At 36.2% G+C, this 24627-nt stretch overlaps 1 protein-coding gene across 1 annotated transcript in view; it reads right to left on the bottom strand.

The window, feature by feature from the left end:
• LOC145681124 (adenosine deaminase-like) overlaps positions 1–24627 on the bottom strand; it is a 147979-nt gene that overhangs the window by 16200 nt on the left and 107152 nt on the right. The window contains exons 3-5 of the mRNA XM_081752550.1: positions 17697–17866; positions 12993–13317; positions 4289–4443 (exon numbers count right to left, since the gene is read on the bottom strand). Coding sequence (XP_081608676.1) covers positions 4289–4443; positions 12993–13317; positions 17697–17866 — 650 coding nt within the window. The remainder of the gene's footprint in view (positions 1–4288; positions 4444–12992; positions 13318–17696; positions 17867–24627) is intronic.

The raw sequence follows: 24627 nt of genomic DNA, 5'->3' as shown, positions 1-24627 counted from the left end.
AAGATGATCGCGCCTTAATATGTAGCGCGGGTAACTGCACCAAAGTAAAGCTTTTTTTTTTTTTTTTTGCGGTGGAGTATTTAAAACGAATAAAAAATGGTAAAATCTGGATTGAACCGGATCTTTAGATGAACATTGGTACCAAAAGAGGGGTGAAGAGAGTCCAAAATATTGTGCCAAAATTTAGATTGGTTAATTATTCTAAACTTCCATCCAATGGTGGGACTATATTTCCGAATAGCACTGACACCGTGAGATTTGTAATCGTCCATTTAAAATATGCATATATAAGATTTATAATTAGTTAATAGATAAATAAAGATATGAATCCCCAAAATACGATTCCTAAACAAATTTTTTTTACCGTCTTCCATGTTAATTTGGAATAAAATAACGAACAAATAAATAATTTATATGGATCGAAAGAAATTTTTGCTAAATAGGAAGTACAGTCGGTGCAAAAATTTCTGGGACCCTCCCATCAAAAATATCATTACATTAAATTGTAATGTTCCATTACAAGTTTTGGGTTTAAAAAGTTTTTGTTACGGTTTTTCCCTGAGCTTGTAAAAAAAAAAAAAAAAAAAAAAAAAACAGAAAGTTTGGGAAAAATTGAAATTTTTGAATATTTTACTATAGTAGCTTTTAAAATGAAATAATTTAGAGTTAAGATAATTGAGTACTTATGTTTCTTATATTAGGATATGGAAATTTTGTGGCATCTGTACCGCTCATCTTAACACTTTAAAGTTACCATTGTGATAAAATGGAGTTGTGCTACAAAAGAAACTAAAATATAATCCTAGTTATCTTAATTAATATAGACGCATTAAAATTATCTTGAACAATCTTATTAAGTTCCCCCTTGATGGCAGGGAAGTATTAAAATTACCGGGCTAGAATAATTTTAGTTAATATATTAAATCAAATTTTATGGAGATATCTTCCTTGTGTTATGTAAAATTTCCGGAAATTTTGAGCCCGTAAGAAAAAATAATTTCGGAAGTATTGGCAAAAACCGGGAAACAATTTTGAACGCTATTTCTTCGCCTGATGCTAGAGTCTCTTTATTTCAATGTACCCTTGCTGGCGCTGCTGTAGATGTGTTTTCCCATACCTCCCTCAAAAGAGAAGGAAAAAGCTGCTGTGGCCGAGATCCTTCAATAGTTGGAAACGCACAAGATTCTTTCCCCAAAGCAAAGGGAAGGTTTCCTCCGTAGGTCAGCGGGACTGAGACCGAATAATGCTTCACTTTTTTTTTCTTTCTTCGAGTACACACTTGAAATGGAAAGAATCTAATCTTACTTGTAACCTGTCTGCAGGATATATACAATGTACTTCGCTAACAGGAAAAATTCTTAAAGCAAAAGGTTTTAATTTTACTTTTTAGTTTACACATACAATTATACACCGCACAAGTAAGTAAATTTGAGCAGCAAGAAATATATAAAAGGGTTGAATATATGAAACTTCCGTTCGTTATTACAGACTAGCAGAATATCCGTTCTTCGTACGGGGAGAATACCTTTAATTTTGTACATAAAGGACACCAAAACTGTCACCAATCGACTTATGGACTCCCAAAACTATAAATTCGACACTGCTATCGGCCATTTTCAATTATCTTTACCTGTCACCACCTAGGAGCACTAATCGGGCTGAATTTGCATTTAAACGGCATTGGCTGTTCATCTCTGCGACCCCGAATATATATATATATATATATATATATATAGTTGCGGATCCAGGATATGATCAAGGAAGGGGCTAAGCCGTAGTTTGCCGCTTTATCCAGTGTAAAACAGGATTGAAGCCCATTTTATCCAGTGTATACCTGAGCGTTAAGGGGGGCTATAGCCCCTATACTTCCCTCTTGGATCCGCCCCTGTATATATATATATATATATATCCGCCTTCCTCCTCCCCCAAGTTGCGGGGCTGAATTTGGATTTAAACGGTATCAGAAGTGTCACTGTTCATCTCAGCGACCCCGAAAATTATGCATTCGACACTTATATCGGTCATTTTCGATATATTTCCTTCTCCCCTAGCCTCAAGTTGCAGCTTGAAAGTGAAATGATACAAACCATCCCGAATCTCATCTATGTTGAAAATTATTTCGAGGTCGGTCGGGTAATTTGAGAGTTATTAATTTACAAACATAATCATTTTCATTTTGATACAAGTAGATATTTTGTCGCACTAGAAAACAGGTATTTGTTTACATACAGGATTTTGTACATAAAGTTTATAAAAAGTCTATATTAGAATTAAGTAATAGTAATTATATGTTTTAGTGCATGGGTATTAGTGAAATTTGCCTACTGCTCTTTGTTTTAAGAAGTAATTTAGTTAAAATTAACAAAACTTCATCAGATCAAAGAGCATATTAGGAACTCAGTTTCACTCAATATACCTACTTGTTGCAATAGAAACGCTTCATGATGATAGGCTTGTATGTAACTGTAAAAGTTCTGTAATTAATGCAAATCCACGAATAAACGACTAAAAAGCACATAATGGAACTGAGTGTAGACTACCGGTATTAATTTTCAAGAATAATTGCAACAATTTTATTTTCGATTTTTTTTTTTTTTTGTTTTTACTTCTGAACTTACATTTTTCGCGCGTTCGACAAAAAAAAAAAAGTTCCATTACTAGTAAAATTAACCTAATACAAAGATTTTTATTTTTTCCAATATTTCCAATTTTTCGGGAAAGAAACCAAAAGAATGGGTTTTTACCTACAGATTCAAAATTTCCGGAAATTTTACAACACTAAGTGGGAGTCTGGATGTTTCTCCGGAAAATTTCGATAATTTACTCCCCTAAAAATCAGTTCTAGTTTTTTTTTTTTTTTTTTTTTTTTTTTAATACAGTGAAAAATATTCTTGAATGAGAGTATCACGACATAACCAGGGAGCTTCTACAGTGTTTCCCCGTATCTTAAAACTCACCACTCCATTTTGAACACTGAATGCTGAGTTACAGATCTTGAAAGGACAGAAAACAAATGGAGTTATTTAAATAGAATAAAATGCAAGCGCATAGTTTTGTATAGTGATAATGTATAGAACGCAACGAATTGAAATGAAATGCTTGCCTTTAGTGCTAAACTTCATCTTACATCCTCTCTTTCAGCTCTATGGAAAAGTCGAGCCCTCTATCATTGAAGAAATATGGGGGAAAAGGAAAAATGAACATTTCCCTCTTTTTCTTTTCATTTGTCATTTCTTCTGTTTCGTATGGGTGCTGAGCACTCCGACAAAAATTCTAAGGGTGCTCAAACACCTGAGCATCCCTAATTATGTACAAAGTTGGAGCATAATGCATCCTTTCTACACCAAGAGTCCAAGATTATAGAAGATGCGAGTTATTGATTAAGGTTGAATTCGAAGCATTATTCGTGTCTCTCAACTCTATCTGCTGTGGCTGGCGGACAACATCGTCTCCGTGGGTTTCTCCGGATACTTCTGTTTCCTCCCACTTTCTCATTCCACCAATTCTTCCATCACCATTCACTTCCTTTAATCATCGTCTCCTTTAGCCAAAAGGTCATAATCGTTAGATGTTAAACTGAAATATTTCATTTCATTTCATTTTCAACTGTTAAACTGAAATATTTTATTTCATTTCATTTTCAACTGTTAAACTGAAATATTTTATTTCATTTCATTTTCAACTGTTAAAGTGAAATATTTCGTTTCATTTCATTTCATTTTCAACTGTTAAACTGAAATATTTTATTTCATTTCATTTTCAACTGTTAAACTGAAATATTTCATTTCATTTCATTTTCAACTATTAAACTGAAATATTTTATTTCATTTCATTTTCAACTGTTAAAGTGAAATATTTCGTTTCATTTCATTTCATTTTCAACTGTTAAACTGAAATATTTCATTTCATTTCGTTTTCAACTCTATCTGCATGTAGCTGTTCGATGAATTTTTTTGGTGTGTTTGTCCATTTTTATAGATATTTTGACCATTTATGTGGAAATTATTAAGTTTCTATGTGTGTGTGCGTGAGGGGAGGGGGGTTGACAGTTTTCCAAGTTTTGTTTTTTCCATTTATGTGGAAGATTTGACCATCTATGTGGTCTTTTGACATTTTCCCCGTATGGGTGGTATGATCTGCCAATTCATGTATTTGGGAAATTTGTCCATTTGTTTGGTGGTTGTGACCCTTTCAATGCACGTTTTGACATTTTCTCAGTGTGAAAGTTATGATTCAGACACATTTAAAAGAAGAGTAGAGTCTACTGAAAATAAATTATAACAAGCACCTGATTTGATATAGGATTCAATTCTATTGAGATATTTCTCTGCTTAGCAGTCTCTAAAACCAAGGGATGCTTCGTCACTGCATAGCCATGCCCAATTCTTGTAGTATTTAACAGAAGAGCGTCAATCAGATTTTCATCTGTTAAGCCTTGCCAATCTAGAATAATATAAAGAATTATCATTAGGTTAAGGTAAATACGATACAAGAATTATAATTATTCTATCAGGCCTTGTTTCCATTTTGTACTAATATACAATAACACACTGAGCAATGCTATGTGATAATATGTAAAGAAACACTATCACGTAACAGTTTCAACACAATAACTGTTTCTTTATCAGACTTCCACTCCTTCTGCTTATGATGATTATGATGTAGAATCTACAAGTACATTTATTTTTCCAAATATGAGGTGTCCAGAGCACAAGAGATTGGAATCCAATTACCAAAGTTATGAAATAAAGAGACATAGCTTAAAGTTTGTATGGTCCGTTTAACTGCGTAGGCCAATCAAATAGTTACTTGTATTGTTTCATAAAAACGGTTGCTACAAGGATATTTTGTTGAAACTTGATGGCAATACTGTAGACGTTTATCTGCAGCACGTGATATAGTGGCTTTGATGCGGCAGTTGAAGTTGGCTTTCCAATCAGTTGTAAATACGTCTCGGCAGCTGCAGGTGGCGTCAAAATTGGAAGTGTGTGCAGTGATTCGTTTTTTGTGCAGAAGAAAAGGTGTAACGGCACGACATGGCAAGTGCACGAAATGTATGGTGAAAATGCAATATCGCGTCAAGCTATAGCGAACTGTTGCAACATGTTTGACAACAAGTGTACAGATGTTGACGCTTACCGCGACGGAAAACCATCAATTTCGGCCAATGCTGAGATCGTTGCTCGCGTGAATGAACTGAACTAGCACCTTGTGATTTCCATGTTTTCGGCTCCGTAAAAGAAGAACTTTCAGAGCGACTATATCACTCAGATGGCGAGGTGAAAGCTATAACTCAACAATGGTTATCGGATATTGGACGAGAATTCTTCGCAGAAGGCATAGAAAACCTTGTACCATGCCTTGACAACCATTTAAAAAAGAAAGTGATTGATTATGTCGAAAAGTAGATTTTATATGGAACTTTTGTGTACAAATAAAAGTTCCTTAAAAGTTCGCTTCTGTTTTGTTTTCTCAACAGCGCAACTAACTTTTTGACTGACCTTCGTACATGGAAAACTGAACATTGACTTTTAGAATATAAGAGTTATTTACAATATCTGGACATGAATTTTTAAGCATTGAAAGGAGCTTCAGATTAAATAGAGCTTCAGATTAAATATGAAGTATGGCCAGAATTGGATTTGAATTCCTTGTGCACTGAATGCCCCATATGATACACAAGGTGATAAAGTCTAAGACAAAAAGGTTAAAAGTATCTACAAATCCTCCAAAGCTTACTTGATTTTTCTCAATTGTTTATTTATTTATTTATTTCATAAGGACAACAGGCTTAATGCCCAGTTATAGTGTCGTATACAGAATTATTTAACATACACTATTATACATACATTATATACATACACAAATATACGCTATCTAATTATACATAAGTTATTGCATGATAATTCTTTTGAACTTGTTCTCTGACATACTAAACATATCTATTACATGAAATCTAATCATTTCATTGTACGAAGCACACATTCTCCACAGAGGAGACTTATGTAATATTTTTGTTTTTGCTTACGTAATAATACTTCTGAAACTAATTCTGGACAATCAATTTTACCATTTAATAATTTATGTAAGAACAACAAATTAAAAACACGTCTCCTTTTTTCTAATGTTTGAAAATTAAAATTCCTTACCAAGTCTTCATAGGGGTCATACTTTGGATAGAAACCGTTTTTTTTTTTTTTTTTTTTTTTTGTATGCAAGCATTTTTAAGAATTTAAATTGTATATTTTCTATTGCATCAGTGTATTTAGTGACATTTGGTGTACAAACAGTACAACAGTATTCTAATTTTGACCTCACATATGAAACATACAGTATAACCTTATAAATGTTGATTTTTTGCAGAAATCCTGTCCTATCCTAGGATTCTATATGCACTACTCGTTATCCCGTCAATGTGTTGAGTAAAAGTTAATTTGGTATCAAATATAACTCCTAGATCTTTGATAGTATTTGGGGTAGACAAGGAAGTACCACTTATTGTATACGTAAAGTTAATTTGATTTTCTTTCCTCGTGAAAGATACAGATTTACATTTGGACACATTCAGGACTAATTTATTCTTATCACACCACATTTGAATACTCTCTAGATCTTGTTGAAGTTTCACGCAGTCATCAATTGAACTTACTTTGGAGTATAATTTGAGATCGTCGGCAAAAAGAAGAATTTGAGAAGTTTTAATATATAGAGGAATATCATTAATAACAAGAAGAAACAACAGAGGACCTAGATTAGATCCTTGAGGGACTCCTGATAGAGTATTAAATTTTTCAGCAACAAATCCTTTATATGAAACATATTGTTTTCGGTTATGCAAGTATTGTACCTGTTAATTCGAGAATATTACACTTCGTAGGAAATTTGGAGGATTGCTTATAAATTAACTCTTCGAATAATAATGAACAAATATACAGCATATCGAATTAATTTCCTCATGCTAGTAGTTTCCTTATATAATGTCCTCAAATATTTTTCCTTCGATGTGCGATGTGTAACAAATGATGCTAAAAAAAAAAAAAAAAAAAAAACAAACACACACACACTAAAATTGTTAATCTCTTAAGTTCAGAAGAAGCAAAATATGTTTCTTAAGTCTAAAAACACACTAAAATTGTTAATCTCTTAAGTTCAGACGAGGCAAAATATGATTCTTAAGTCTAAAAACACACTAAAATTGTTAATCTCTTAAGTTCAGAATAGCAAAATATGATTCTTAAGTCTAAAAATACACTAAAATTGTTACTCTTAAGTTCAGAAAAGGCAAAATATGTTTCTTAAGTCTAAAAACGCACTAAAATTGTTAATCTCTTAAGTTGACAAGAGACAATATATGTTTCTTAACTATTCTATCAGGCCTTGTTTCCATTTTGTACTAAAACACAACAACACACTGAGCAAGGCTATGTGATGATATGCAACAAAACATACAATTACGTAACAGTTTCGACACAATAACTGTGTCTTCATCAGGCTTCCACTCCTCTTCTTCTGATTATTTGGGAGTTGGTTGCCTTTTATATACTCTCCGGAGATCAACTTTTAATTAGACTCCACGCCTTCATTAAAAAGTAACACTTGTGTGGTTTTCACTTTCACTTTTTAGCTGCACACGTGTCCAATTAAAAGTCTACTTTTTTCCCTGGATACATTCTGCCTTTAATTATTCTTATTTTTCTTATAAGTTTGTTCCCTTTCTTTCTTCTTCCTTTTCATTTCTTCTTCTTTAAGCAGAATCTTCTCCTATTCTTTATTTATCGAGAATCCTGCATTCCAATTCATCACCTTATCTCCTGCCTTCATAATGTCCCTAGCTTCCTTCCATTTACTCACAAAAGTTCTGGTCTCTACTTCTATGACCTCTGCTCCTTCCCACCCAATCCTGTGGTTTTTATCTCTTTCTGATGCTTGTATATCGTATTGTTGTCCCTTTTCAATCTTACATCATCCTGGTGCTGTTTAATCCTTTCTTGCATTTTCTTTTTTGTTTCTCCTATGTAAATTTTGTTACACTCCGCGCATCCTACTCTATATATTACCCCCTTTTCGTCTTTGTCTGCTTTGCTTTTCTCTTGGTTTTCTTGACCAGTTCAATTATTCTGCTTCCTCCTTTCCTGTACGTCCTTATTCCTGCTCTCCGAAGCATTTTCTTTATCTTCTCCGTTTCTTGACTAGGCTTTCTATTCCAAACCATTTTTTTGTTCTTGTCTTCTTCCTTTCTCTCTTGCTGTTTCTTGTCCCCCCTATCCTCTTCGTTGTATCCATTTCTCCTTAGTTGTGTCCAGAACTTCCTTAAATCTCTTTTCCTCTGTTCTTCATTTGTGTTTAGGTCTCCTATTCTTTCCTCCATGCTTTTTATGAAATTCTTCTTTGTACCCTCATCCACATCACTTCGTTTGTGGCAATACACTCCCGCTGCACACTCTTTGTGGTACCACGATGTAATAAACTCTCCTCCTTCTGATTTCTTTATTTACATATCTAAATAGTTTATCTCCTTGTCTACTTCTATCTCATTCTCTAGTCTAATTCCTTTCTTTTCATCTTCCCCGTCTCTTATAAATTTCTCCAGCTGCCTTTTCGTTCCTTTCCATATCCCTAAACAGTCATCTACATAACGGCAAAAAGAAAAGAAGCAGTCTTTCTCCTCCTCTTTCTATCGTCTCCTTCTCCCATCGATTCATTATTATATCTGATAGTACTGGACTCAAACAAGATCCTATATTAAACCCTTCCTTTATTTTAGCAATCCTGGAAATCTGGGTGTGGAAGTCTGATGAAGACACAGTTATTGTGTCGAAACTGTCACGTGATTGTGTGTTTTGTTACATATTATTACATAGCCTTGCTCAGTGTGTTGTTATGTTTCTTAAGTCTAAAAATACACTAAAATTGTTAATCCCTTAAGTTCAGAAGAGGCAAAATATGCTTCTTAAATCTAAAAACGCACTAAAATTGTTAATTTTTTAAGTTCAGAAGAGGCAAGATATGTTTCTCAAATCTAAAAATTAATAAGTATCATAAAGCCCTTCTTTCTAACTTAAAAGACTTTCTTCCATCTTCGATAGATGAAGTTCTGGGTTTGATTTCCGGTGGTAATACATTAGGTCATATCCTTGATGCTGGCAAAGAACATAAAAAAACTAGTAGCGTCACAGTTTCGTGTAAGGATTTGGTTTCTCACAATATAGGCTACTCAACGCAAAAATTGAAGTTTGAGTTTTTTTAAATAACTCAACAATGGAAGCTTCCCTGCTACCGTCTACCCTTCAACGATTCTCTGCACCTCCCGAACACTCCGCACGCAAAAAAATATTATGTATCTAGTTCATTTGAGAGTGCAGTTCGAATTTAAATTGCATGCCGCCTCAAATCTCCTCTGAACAATGTATTTCCTCAGCCTCGTTTCCCCATTCAAAAACTTTAGTGCTGTAATGGAAACTGATTTCTATTATATTTAAGGTTTACTCATGGCGTGATGTTTTGTCAATTAATATTAAAATCGGAGTTGGTAATATATTTGGTCTAGGAATTAATTCGTGCGGGTGGACAAGAGATGGCGCAACGAACGGAGCGTCCCACAGTTCCGTGTATCCACACATGTGTTTCAAACCCCTGTCATCCCGTATCGTTCGTAGTATAGGGCAGTGGATTAAAGCGTCAACAACACCAGTTTGTAGTTAAGTGAACATGGCGCAATTTGTGCCTGATAAAGTGTTTTTGCGGGGTGTCCTGCTGCATTACTTTAACATGCAGAAAAGTGCGACTGAAAGTCATCGTATTTTGGTGGAAGTGTATGGTGACCATGCTCTAGCTGAGCGAACGTGTCAGAAGTGGTTTGCACAGTTTAGAAGTGGTGATTTCGGCTTGGCAGACCAAGAGCGAGCTGGACAGCCAAAAAAATTTCAAGACGAAGAATTGACAGCATTGCTCGAGCAGGATTCGTGTCAAACGCAGGAACAACTTGCAGCAGCATTAGGCGTTGATCAAACAACAGTCTCCAAACGCTTGAAAGCCATGGGAATGATTCAAAAGATGTCACATTGGGTTCCACATGAATTGAAAGACAGAGACGTTGAAAGACGAAAAACCATTTGCGAATTGCTGCTTCAACGACAGAGCAGAAAGGGGTTTCTGCATCGAATTATTACGGGTGATGAGAAGTGGATCCATTACGAGAACCCTCAACGAAAAAAGGCCTGGGTGAAACCAGGTGAACCAGGTCAATCACAACCAAAACGAGATATTCACTGTGCAAAGGTTATGCTGTGCATATGGTGGGATATGAAAGGTGTGGTGTACTATGAGCTGCTGCAACCGGGTGAAACTATGAATGGAGAACGTTACCGACGACAATTAATGCGTTTGAAGCAAGCTCTGGCCAGAACACGACCAGAATGGGAGAACAGACATGATAAACTTATTGTTCAACATGATAACGCTCGCCCACATGTCGCAAAACCGGTCAAAACCTATTTAGAAAATGTCGGATGGGAAGTTTTACCCCACCCGCCGTATTCACCAGACGTTGCTCCTTCGGACTACTACTTGTTCGATTGCATGAACAACGATTTGATTGGACAGCGGTTTACTTCTTCAGAAGATATCGAAACATGGGTCTCTGACTGGATCTCTTCCAAGGATGAGGACTTCTTTCGCCACGGAATCCGTACATTGCCTGACAGATGGGCGAAAGTGGTGGCTAGCGATGGACAATATTTTTCTTAAGGTATTTATGTATTTTGTGTTTGTACTACAGCTTCAATGTGTGCGTACCAACCGCACGAATTAATTCCTAGACCAAATATTTGTACCACTTCCGGTTTTAGTAGAGAGATTAGAGTGGAGATGGAATATAGGCTATTCTCGGTGGCTCGTAATTGTTTACTCTACAGTGATCAACGGGAGGCACGATGGCTCACTAGCAGAGCGCTTACCTCTGGTGCGTGGGGTCCTTGGTTCGATTCCTGGCCAAGTAATTTTGTGGTGAACAACATCGTGTCCGTGGGTTTTCTCGCAGTACTCCCGTTTCCTCTCACATGCTGATTCTACCAATTCTTCCATCATTATTCACTTGTCTTAAGAGTCTTCATCTCGGTGAAATTAAAATACCGTGAATTTTACAGTAATTATGTGATATCTTCAAATAGATAAAAGATAATTGAAATATGGAACAAGAGCGCCCTAGACAATATTATTTTGCGTGAGGTACCGTTATCACAAGTCACCTAGTGGATTTCCGTTTTCAGCTGTTTAGAAACGCGAAAATAAATCCCGATTTTCAAAACGGCTCGAAATCGAAAGCAGATAAGTGAGTCGTGATAACGGTTTCTCATGTAAAATAATATTGTCTAGGGCGCTCTTGTTCCACATTTCGATTATCTTTTATCTATTTGAAGATATCACATAATTACTGTAAAATTAGCGGTATTTTAATTTCGCCGGGATGAAGACTCTTAAACATCGTCTCCCTTAGCCTAAAGGGCATAATCGTGGGATGTTAAATTGAAAGATTTCATTTCATTTCATTTTCATTTCAGATAGTGATCAACCTTTGAAACCGAAAGTGATTGATTTTTGTCACTTCAGGTTTGAATAAACGGTTAAGACATAAGATGGTGCCTATTCTTAGAACGCTAAATCGACTCAGAAAAAAAATCTTCTTGCTATCTCTTATCGCTTCAGCTCTATGTAGATCAATATTGAAACCGGAAGTTGAAGTGGATTTTCTATTAGTTCCGGTTTTAGTAGAGAAGTAAGGATCGAGATGAAATGTATTCTTGCTGTTTCTGTTGCATAGTGTGCAACGTTAAAACCGGAAATAGTTTATTTATACCACTTCTGATGGATGGATCACCTGCATCAATAATCTCAATTCCTAACTCTTCATCATCTACATCCTGGACAAGATTGATCCATCAAGTAGTTCTTGAGACTAGGTGTCTCCCAGACGGACATAGAGACACACAGTAAATATAAGTTATAAAGATTTTGGTAAACGAACTCCTTAAAAACTAACCAATCAAATCAGTAATTGGGCGACCAAGACTTATTTCACAATTAGCAATGTGAAAAAGTTAATTGCACTAAATATATTTCAATTCTGAGGTCTTTAGTATGGGCTAGGGAAATTTGAGCCATATCCTATATAGGCACACATGATCAAATTCAAAACTTGAGCTAGAGAGAGATCTTGAGCCGTATCCTACATCCTATAAAGGCGCACATGATCAAATTCGCAACTTGAGCTAGGGAGATCTTGAATCATATCCTACATCCGTATAATCGCACATAATGAAATTCAAAACTTGAGCTAGAGAGATCTTGAGCAATATCCTACATCCACATAATCACACATAATGAAATTCAAAACTTGAGCTAGAGAGATCTTGAGTCATATCCTACATCCTATATAAACGCACATGATCAAATTCAAAACTTAAACTAGAGAGATCTTGAGTCATATCCTACATCCTATATAAACGCACATGATCAAATTCAAAACTTAAACTAGAGAGATCTTGAATCATATCCTATATCCTATAAAGGTGCACATGATCAAATTCAAAACTTGAGCTAGGGAGATCTTGAGTCACATCTTACTCCTATATAGGCGCACATGATCAAATTCAAACTTTGAGCTAGGATGTTCTTGAGTCACATCTTACTCCTATATAGGCGCACATGATCAAATTGAAACTTTGAGCTAGGATGATCTTGAGTCATATCCTACATCCTATACAGGCGCACATGATCAAATTCAAACTTTGAGCTAGGATGATCTTAAGTCATATCCTACATCCTATACAGGCGCACATGATCAAATTCAAAACTTGAGTTATGAAAATTTTCAGCCACATCCTACATCCTACATAAGCGCACATGATCAAATTCAAACTTTCAGCTACGGAGATCTTGAGCCATATCCTACATTCTACCGTATATAGGCGAACATGATCAAATTCAAAACTTACTTGTCTCTCCTGCGTGAAAGAACCTCTTAATATCAGCTGGGATGTTCCCCAATTTTTCAGCAAACTTGAGTAGAGTTCCTCCTTTATCTTCTTGCCCCACTAAATCAAATCCTGCCAGAAAGTCGCCATATTCATTTTTGAGTTTAATTACAGTGTCCACATATTGCCCAACAACAGACTCGTTGACGCCTCGGGGAGGAGCAAAGATAAATCTCGCACCCCAGAAGTTTGGACGTGGATAATCCTGAAGGAATTTCTTAGTTACATCTTTGTAAATACCTACGACTTCAGATTGAGTATGGATGGTGCCATCAAGGTCGTACACCTGCAAAGTGAGAAAACGTAAAGTTTTTCATTCAATATAAGAATGATCATGATACAAACACATCATATGGCTCCACTGAAACGATCTGCAAACTACACCATGATTTAAACAAGTGATGGAGGGGCACAGAGGCTCAGTGGTAAAGCGCTAACCTCTGGTGCATGGAGTCCCCAGGCAAATATGTTTGTGGTGGAGAACATCGTATCCGTGGGTTTTCTCGGGATACTCCCGTTTCCTCCCACATTTCCCTTAGTCATCTGTCTCCCTTAGTCTTAAAGACATATTCGTGGGACGCTCAACTGAAAGATTGCATTCATTTCAATACAACAGTGATGGGTAAAGTTTTTTATGAGGGGCAGACGGAAGAAACAATAATATTTAAATAAGTCAATAAAATTAATTAAAAACAAAAATGATACTTTTACGAAACCTTTATAATGATTGAAAGATTATGAAGAAGAACGCGATTAACGGAATTGTAAATGTATTTCCAAACGTTTCTTGTTATATAATTTAAACTAGGATGAACTGATTCCCAGTAGTCGAGTTAAATTAGTTACCTGATGGGCAAGATAGAACTTTTAAGGGTTTCGCGCCTAGCCTGTCGGACGTAGTTTGCCTATCACTAATTTAAATTAACGTAAGAGGAATATAAAAACATTTATTCTAACATTTTTTCAACATCATCTTTCGTTCTGACTATTGTTCATACGGCTCTGTCTATGTATTGTTATAGGACACTAGTGAGCCTTTGCGCCCATCAGTGGAGATAAGCGAGAATTCTTTATGAGCGTCGTTATCTTGAGAAGACTGAAGGTAAACCTTACGTTAGGGTGAATCAAGTTGCTGAATGAGACACATATGAGAAAGTAGTACTAAATGTAATCAGTATTTCAGTGAAGTTGTAAGTGCGAAGGTCCAGGGGTTTAGGAGATACAGCTACCACATCACATGGAAGTACAGAATAGTCTCCATACAGTTGGAGGTAAAAGCCCTGTAAGACCTCTTGTAACTACAAAAGGTGAATAACAAATATATGGGTACATATTAGGACTAGGGGGAAGTCATATAGTAAGGGTATACATGATGGCGGCCATCTTGAAATCCGCCATTTTGAATTAAGGTTAAGTTTTTAAAATAGGGATAGGGTCATGTGATACATGATTTAAGGCGCAAATTTAATCAAAAGAACAATGGTGACATTAATTTTGATTTACGCGCAATTGGTAAAAAGTTACAGGGAAAATTAAATATTGTTGCAGCATATGTATTAGTCCTTTACTCCACTTTGTAAATTTTGTGTTAATGATAATAATTAAATAAAAAGCAGGTGGATAAATATTAGGTCTATGGTAAGAGTTGCCTTGATGGCGGCCATATTCAAATCCGCCATTTTGAATCAGACAAAAGTTTTAAACAAAACGCATAACAGTGACACCTTATTAATAGCAAATTTTACCATAAATCCAACGGTATAACCATTTTTGTTTTACCATTAACCAGCATTTGTTACGCCACCATTGTAGTTCTGATTAACTTCTAGCCCAAGTCATCTATTGCATTACTCTATTCCCATTTAATTTTGTGCTGGTTAATGATAAAGCAAAAATGGTTATACCGTTGGATTTATGGTAAAATTTGCTATTAATAAGGTGTTACTGTTATGCGTTTTGTTTAAAACTTTTGTCTGATTCAAAATGGCGGATTATAATATGGTCGCCATCAAGGCAACTCTTATCATAGACCTAATATTTATCCACCTGCTTTTTATTTAATTATTATCATTAACACAAAATTTACAAAATGGGGTAAAGGACTAATACATATGCTGCAACAATATTTAATTTCCCTGTAACTTTTTACCAATTGCGCGTAAATCAAAATTAACGTCACCATTGTTCTTCTGATTAAGTTTGCGCCTTAAATCATGTATCATATGACCCTATTCCTATTTTAAAAACTTAACCTTAATTCAAAATGGCGGATTTCAAGATGGCCGCCGTCAGGTATACCCTTACTATATCACTTCCCCCTAGTCCTAATATGTACCCATATATTTGTTATTCACCTTTTGTCGTTACAAGAGGTCTTACAGAGCTTTTACCTCCAATTGTATGAAGACTATTCTGTACTTCCATGTGATGTTCTGGTAGCTGTATCTCCTAAACCCCTGGAGCTTCGCACCCATAACTTCACTGAAATACTGACCACATTTAGTACTACTTTCTCATATGTGTCTCAGTCAGCAACTCGATTCACCCAAACGTAAGGTTTACTTGTGAGTGACAAGGTAGTACTACGAGGTACAGTCAAATACGATTGAAACTGTTGTCAGTGCAAGATGAATAGTTTATTGGAAGATGGCTGGAGGATTTAAACTAAGTTATTACCATATTATTGTGGTTGAGCTGTTGGTCTGGTTTAGACAGGTCAAATTGTTACAGAGGTTGCATGCGTGATAGGCGTATCAAAGACTATTATTTATCGACTTCAAGAACCCACTGTTACAAGAGAAACATTTATATGTGTACGCATGGAGCTCGTGGAAGGTGTACACATTTTGACTGAATCGGTGCGTAGGCTAGTTGATTCTATCTGCCACTGACTCCAGATCAAATCGCTCGCGGATTGCCACTGTTTCTGGTGTCATTATCTTCTCCAAGCATGTTATAAAATAGAGGATCTGCCCATATGTATTTTTATCCTAGTAAATCAACGAAGCCGCCCCTCCCCCCCAAAAAAAAAGAGCATCGGCACGTCTGATTGGCTATTCTCGTGTCCGCCATCGTCTGATTGGCTACTTTCGTTTTCGCCATGATTGTTGGCTGAAAACATTGCGATCCTATTGGGCGGAGTGGGCACAGTAGGGGTGGTGAAACTATGACGTATGGCTTCAAGATTTTGTTGTAAGGGCAGATCCTCTGTTTTATAAGGTCCTTGATCTCCTCAATAATTTCAGAACAATTGACGTGCTGCCCTGTGTGCCCGGAAGCCAGTGAAGTTTGTTCATTATCGCCCACTCACCGCCGTGTCATGTTACATGGTGAGGAACACCGTAACTGGGACCAATAGATGACCCACTGTGATATTCTCAGATGAATCACGGTTCTGTACTATACATGATTCTGGAGATCGTATGGTGTACATGACGGTCGGGGGGAAGGGGGGTCTGGAGTTGTGACATGGGCGGGCTTAATGAAAAATGGAAGAACACCATTTAACATTTTCAAAACAAGATCAATTACTTAGAGTTACCATATGTTAGCATTTATGCGGACGTATCCGCATTTTGGGAGTAAAAATTTCCATCCGCATATATTTTCCGAAATTCCCTGATTTGTCCGCATTTTCTAAGCTCAAGAGTATTGTAAATTCAATTTCAGATATTTGACATGTAAAGATATGTTTGATTATGTGTATTCAAAAGAACTGAAAAGATTAAACATACTGAAAAAATATTAAAGTCAACATGATGTTTGTACCTAAGTGCTCTTCTTAAATTATTTCTCATTCTTTTCAATATATGTTTCATAAGGATTTAGAAGCAAATCTCAAAGTAAAAAAATAAAGATTGTCATTATTGTGCCGAAAATAATGATTATCTATATAACTAGTTACCCGGATGGAAATGTGTCCGCATTCTGGCATTTTAGAATATAATAGATCCACCAGTACCGGTAAACACTATTCTTTCGGGATCCTGAACGGGTATTTTTAATCTTTTCCGTGGAAATGATGTTTTTACATGTATGACAACACGTGCCTACACAGAAATTGTCCAAATTACAAAGACAATACAGAGTGAGGAAAATGGCCGTATGAAGTAACAAACATTTTCCAGATCTTAATTTCATCAAACATGCCAAAAATAATGATTAAATTCCTTCAAATAATGTAAAATAATGTAAATGTAAAAATTCCTTCAAATACGCTCCATATGGTGTTTATGTCTGGATACACTTCTGCAACAGAAAAGAATTACTTTCTCTTAAAGATTTTTGTTGATCAGGAATAGATAAATAGTTTTTAAGGTTTCAAATCAATCGGTTTTGAATTAAAATTACGCAGCGAATCATCATGAATGCTCTCGAAACACGAGTTTCACAGAGAAATTCAGAGAAGGGCAATTTCTCCCTGCCCCCTGGAAATAATATATAATTTTTACATCAGGTTACTTTATGATATGCTCACAAATAGATTATTGATTTGTTTCTAGTGTTTCTTAACAGTCAGACTACATGAGATTTGGACCTACAGCTTAACGTGAGATCCGAACCACATAAGCTCTCGCCGGGTATCGAACCCTGGTCTCCTACGCCAAAGGTGCAGAAGAAAACAAGTATGCGCAGAAAATAGAACAAGAAAATCAATATACTCACAGGAGGAAGAATTCCACGGAACTCCAAGTACATAACATTGTCTTCCATTAACTCCTTGAGTGATTCGTAGTAGTAATCTTTAAATACAGGAGTATAAGTGAGAAGCCCGCTCAATATTGTAAAAATTCCTTCAAATACGCTCCATATGGTGTTTATGTCTGGATACACTTCTGCAACAGAAAATAATTACATTCTCTTAAATATTTGTTGTTGAATGGGAATAGATAAATTTCTTTTCAAATCAATCGGTTTCGAATTAAAATCACGTAGCGAACCATCATGAATGAACGGTTTTCAGGGGAGTTTTCAGCTAATGTTGGCATCTTGCCGGCTAGCTCTTTTTCCTTACAATGGAATTGACTAGTGGTCTGTAAAAGCAGTGGTTACAATAACAAAGACACGCTCTCTGCATCTAAATATTACATAGAGCTTAGAAAAGTACATTTTCCTTTATTTTTATGCTTAATTATTATGTTTACATTTACTATTATCTTTTAATATTCTCAGTTAACAAAAAGTGCTCAATATTTATTTAAAGGTTATTGCTATAGAACATTGATCTAAATGATTTATAACATATATTATAAGGTATGAAATATTCTTTAATAATCATCTTCTAAATGAGAATGAAAACGATATACTACCACAGTTACACCTCACACATGCAATAAAACAAGACTGATTTTTTTTTAAATAGCAGGATTAAAAGCTTGGACCACTCTAGACAACACTCTCTTTTCCCTAGTAGACACAACTCGAATTCACTTATGTGAGTAGAGAGAGCTTTCAAGCTGAACATCCTCATACAGGAAATGCTACGAGCACCTTCTTCAGTATATGGTTAGCATGCGCGTCTTTGGTGAGGGAAAGCCGGGTTCGATTCCCGGTGGAAGTTCATGTGGTTCGGATCCAACGTTAAGCTGTAGGTCTATGTCTCGTCTGAAAGGCATGCAAAACTTTAATAAATATATATACAAGATATACCATGTATATTTAAATGAAATGAAATCTTTAAGTTTTACGTCGCACTGTATGCCGGTTAGGGTAAAGGAGACGGTGATGATGAGAAATGAATGGAATGGTGGAATGAAGGAAGTGGGAGGAAACGGGAAAACCCAGAGTAAACCCACGAGCACGGTGTTTGTCCACCACAAGGTTCATACGGCGCGAGCTGGGATCGAACCAGGGTCCCCAAGCGCCGCAGGTGAGCGCTTTACCACTGAGCCACCGCAACCCCCCCCCCCAATGTATATTTATTTTGAGCGCTTGTATTAATGTAAAGGAGCCGAAAGACCAGTTAAATTAGCCCGTATTACTGGCGGATTCACGGAAGGGGCGAACAATCCTACATACTTCTTACAATCCTATTTGAATTGTGAATACTTCTGTCTCTAATTCCTTGAAGCGGTCATCATAAGCCCCAAAGGGGCGAGAATATGATTCCTTCGTTGGACAAACAGCTGAATTTGAGATGAGACTTTTCGGTTGGTTGATTGATTGATATGTATTTACGTCGTTTGTCAAAAGTGATGCTTTACAGAACGAGAACTAGAGTTTAAAGAAGGATCTGAACCACTGTAGTGCGTTCGTTGCTCACTCACCGGGAATCAAACCACAGAACCTCATGCATGTACGTATGCCAGCTAGTAGATAAACAAACAAAGCCGTGACTTTTACGGTTCAACACGGATACATTAGGAAGGGACCAGGGATTCATTGTGACTTTTAATGGCATTTCATCTTTCCTTGGGAAATAACAAATCTGAAATTGTAATTGACGTATAAAAGACGAAGTCCTGAGTGAATAACTGATCTTCGCACAGGCCAAACCTCCTTTAAAAACTTGAAATTCGGGCAGTAGATAAGATTTTTGACGTAGGGTATCATTAAGGAAGGATATTTTGGAAATTCGAAGAAAGGAAGGGGGAATGGGGTGGAAATTATTTTAATAAAATGACCATCTCTCCGAGTCCCTTAAGGACTTGAAATTTGGTATTTGGATTCTAATTTAAAATAATTTGACACGCGTTTCAACGTTTTTTTGATACTTTAGTAAAATGGAAAAAAAAGAGGTAAAAAGAGAAAAGGGGTGGGGATTGCAATTATAATAATAATAGGTCTATATCAATAGCTAAGAATCTTTGAAGGTTAGAAACATGGAATGTGGTATATGAACTTCTCACTTAAAATACCAGGCATATTCCAAAAGAAGGGCCGTTTGATGATAAAAAATAGACGCTCGTTCGGAACGGGGTTGATTGCCAGAAGTAGGTGCCTACAGAGCTACTTTACTTTTCCACATAGTCACCATGCCGTTCCAAACACTTTTCGCAACGCTGCACCATCTTCCGTAAACCCTCTGCATAAAAGTTTGCTCTCTGGGATTGGAACCAGCTCACAACGACAGTCTTGAGATCCTCGTCGTTTTCAAACTGTTGTCCACTAAGCCATCGTTTCAAATGCAAGAAGAAGTAATCGCTGGGGACAAGGTCGGGACTATATGGAGGATAGTCAAACAGGTCCCAACGAAAATCTTGAATCTTCTTCTTGACAACGGCAGCGGTATGAGGACGTGCATTGTCGTGAATGAGAATGATTCTGGGCAACAGTTTCCCGCTGCGTCGATTTTGAAACGCACACCGCAGTTTAGTGAGAGTGTCGCAGTTCCTGTGACAATCCTGTAAATGCTGGTTCGTGCAACGGGGGGAGGGGAAGTCATTAGCCAGAGCACTGATAGTCAATCGCCGATTACTTCGCGGTTTAAGGTTCACTTGCTCCAAGAGGTCATCAGTCTGAACACTAGGCCTGCCACTCCGGTCTTCATCATGCACGTTGGTGCGACCATTTTGAAACTCGCGACACCATTTCCGAACCTTTCCTGCACTCATTATTGTAAGTTCATACACTAGGCATAACTGATGATGGATATCAGCAGCAGAAGTTCTTTTTGCAAGCAAAAATCGTACCATACAGCGCACTTCACAACTAGCGGGAGAAACAGTTCTCGCAACCATTGTGATCAGGCTTCTACGGCTGCCAAACTCCTACTGACTCAAGAAAATTACTGCAGTGGCTTCGTCAATAGTCCGCCGTTGGCGCTGCATGCGTGAAATTGTATTCCGGCCCTAAACTATTTCACTTTAAGTCGACGGCTCTTACTTTTGGAATACGCCTTGAAATTCAACACGTATTTGAGCGTTTTTGATAATTTACCGAGAAGGAAAGAAAAGAGGTGGGAATTATTATTATTATTATTATTATTATTATTATTATTATTATTATTATTATTATTATTATTAAAATATTTCATATCTCGGGATTCCTTAAGGTTAGGACATGAAAGTTGGTAGACCATTTTTCTGTATATATTATATATGAACATAATAATCCCCACTCCTATATAATGTGTATATATTATATTTTTAATAAACAGTTATATATTAAACGTATGATATTTGATTTGTTTGTTTAACGTCCCACATTTGTGCCAGGAAGGCTGAAGGAGACGTGGCCCTACTGATTATAGTGGAATCCGAACAACTTTTTTCGTTCAATTGTACCCCCACTGGGAATCGAACCCGGGACCACGCACACCAAAGGCAAGCGTGTTAGCCATTAGGCCAAAACAGGGACCATATTACATCTGAGATGAAAGAAAAACAAGTTATACGTACTTTATTCTCTATTGGTAATTTCGTTTAAAGGTGAGAATTTTTCGAAATTAAATTTTCATTTTCATTTTTTTTTCAAATATCTGATATTGTCAGAAATATCTCCAGTCGGTATGTTAAAGGAAATACAGTTTGTGTGCAGTAATGGACGGAAACATCACTTTGGTTATACATATCCTTTTGTTCATTTCATTGTAGGCTTTGCTAATCTTTCAGAGGGTTTCGTTTCTTAAAAACTATTTATGTATTATAATGGCTTATATTGAGATTTTATATAATTTTAATTCATGTACAATGTATACACATTTTGTGTTAGATTTGAGAAAATTTATGTTGAGTTTGTGTAAGAGAAAGTTTAGTACTGATGTTTTTATTATTACCGTACATTATTTGTAGTATTTTATTGAATAAATTGTGCATTTACCTTCGTAGTGATTTATATGATTAAAGAATACTTCAATATATTATATTAATATAGGATTTATATTCACAATTCATGTATTTATGTTACTACTGTAGTTTAACTTCAAACCATCGCTCTTGGTTCCTGTTAGTAGTACATTACAAGGTTTAAATGCAGTAATGATTAGTATTATATATTAGAAAGTGTACCCATTTCATTCTACTGTACTTGATCTGTGCTCTTGAGTCAACAGGCCAGATCTTTTAAGGGAAAAAAAATTATTTCGGGAAAAGCCACGAAACTGATGTTCGGGCAATCACTACCACGGGGAATAGTCACCGAGCCACTAAAACATCCTTGGATTTCAGTTTGAATATTGTATTTTTTTTCTTTTCAATTTTCAATTTGCCGAATTATATCCTGATATAAACAAAAATGAAAGCAATATATAAAGATTGCTCCCCTATTTTTGGCCCACTTGGAACAAAATATACCATATACTATTAAACATTACTTTATAATGAATTATTGTATTATTCTTAAGCTACCAAGAAATGTACATAGAAATATCATAAACTCTTTTAATATTTGTTGACATTTTGTATTTATTTTTTCGTAGAGCGAGTTTGCCTTTTTTATTTATTTTTTTTCAACTGTTATCCCGCAATTGTTATTCAAAATATAAATGATTAGAGCAAATTTTACACACTTTCGTTAAAATCAATGCCATCACCAATACAGTATTTTCTTTTGTGCAAGTACTATGCAAGACAGCACATCTGATATATTGCGGTGACTGTGTGTGAAGTGAATCATAACACCACCTCGCCTCTAAGTGCGTACCGTATTTAATGTAAATCTACAGAAAGAATATACTTTTATATTTAAAAAAAATAGAAAAAACTGACAAATTCGGGTTAAAAAATGGAATCTGGGAATCAGGTTTATACCTCCCTCCAGCTCCGGATTCATATGCGTCCTATTCTTGCAAATTAAAATTCTGGTCACCTTAAGGCTACGCTTATCTTCCAGGAAGTGAACCGCTCCCTTCAAACGATCCTTCTGGATCCGCTGGTGGCCTATAGGCTATATGCGTATTATCCCAATTATAAAAGAGAAATGTACCTGTTATCCATTGTTGCGGGAGACCCGGGTTCGATTCCCGGCGGGAGCTCATGTGGTTCGGATTCCACGTTAATCAATAGGTCCACGTCTCATGTAGCCGCGCTGCTGAAAGGGACGCTAAACTAAAATCAACTAAACTCAAATTAACTGTTATAAATTATGTGTCACGCGAATTCCTTATAGTAAGTGACGCTAATAGTTGTTGGAGTCTGCCTGCCTTATGCCAATGGCTGTTACTAGCGTGCAGGTAAGGACGTATAGAGGGATGGGTTCTCTGGTTCGAATATCTCCCCCAAAATTCCTCCCCCAATAACTTTTCTGTTATTTTAATCTACTTTTAGGTACTTTTACAAATTTTAATATAGGGTCTAATTTATCCTCGTATTGAATCCCCCCCCCCAAAAAAAAGATTTGGACCTCTCCCGAAACAAATTCTAGAGTACGTGGTTGGTGCAGGTAATTTGTAGTTCTAAAACAATTGGGACGATTTAATTGCAACTCAGAAACTAGATTGTTTCAATTCAAAGTAGGACAAAAGACTGTGACCATTTTAGATTTAACCATTAATATTTGTATAAAAGCAAGTTGGTTGAGAGATACTTTAAAAAAAAGGGTTAAATTTAAACAGTCAGAGATTTTAATCTATAGTGCTCAGCGCGGGCAGCGGGGGCTCAGTGATAAAGCGTTCACTTCTGGTGCATAGGGTCCCGGTTTCAAACCCTGCTCCCGCCAAGTGAACTTTGTGTGGACAAACACTATGTGTGTGGGTTTCCTCGGGGTTCTCCCGTTTCCTCCCACTGTTTCATTCCACCATTCATTGCTCGCCATCACCGTCTCATTTAGCCAAGCCGACATAACGGGGCGTAAAACTTAAAGATTTCAGTTCAATTTTTTTTATAGTGCACAACGGGCCAAACTCGCTGCCACAATAACTAGTTATCACAGAGCACGCACTACACTGTGCTTAATTGTGGGCAGCACATGAGTGGACGGGAAACTGCCCTCTTTCAGGTCATTCAACATGGAAAATAAATTGAACAGAGGAACTGCAAGAAGGAAATGACGACCGCAACTGTTCGGCGTCACGGTTTTTACTATTGTAAATGCTTTTTCCGTGTTTTGTTCAAGGTCACGTCCAACTTTTACATTTACTCTAGTATCCATGTTTGATTGTTTATCTTAACCTAAACCCAAATGACAATTGTTGTAAGCGTTGCCAACACGTACATGATAATAATTAGGAAGTGATATGTTGATTTTGACTTGTACAATACGACGTACGATAACTATCAGGGCCAGTTCTAGACATTTCTTAAGTGTAAGCAAACGTTAATAAGGCGTCCCATCTAAATCATAATAAAAGAGTGGAAAGTTGTAATGGACACAAATTCTTCAAATAATTGTTACAATTGCAAATTTCTTCAATATCTGTAGTCTCCCTGTGAATATTAATGAAAAATGACTAAATTACAACTAATTGACTGTGGATGAATAGTGAACAAAGCTCCAATTTTAGTAACTAAAAGCATTTCTTATTAAATAAACACAAGACATAACTAAGATATATATATATACCTAAGATGTATATTGACAAGCACAATTGAAACATAAAAGTCGAAACAGAATAAAACTCATGAGCTTCAAATCTAACATGAACACAGGTTTGATTTTTGACAAAGTGGTACAGTAGACGGTAATATCTACAAAAAGGTATGCTAGATGGAAAACACTA

Source organism: Thermobia domestica, chromosome 3 (genome assembly GCF_964235325.1).
Source record: "Thermobia domestica chromosome 3, izTheDome1.hap1.1, whole genome shotgun sequence".
NCBI lineage: Eukaryota > Metazoa > Arthropoda > Insecta > Zygentoma > Lepismatidae > Thermobia > Thermobia domestica.
The sequence above is the reverse complement of the archived record's forward strand: the minus strand, read 5'-3'. Positions and strand labels throughout refer to the sequence as shown.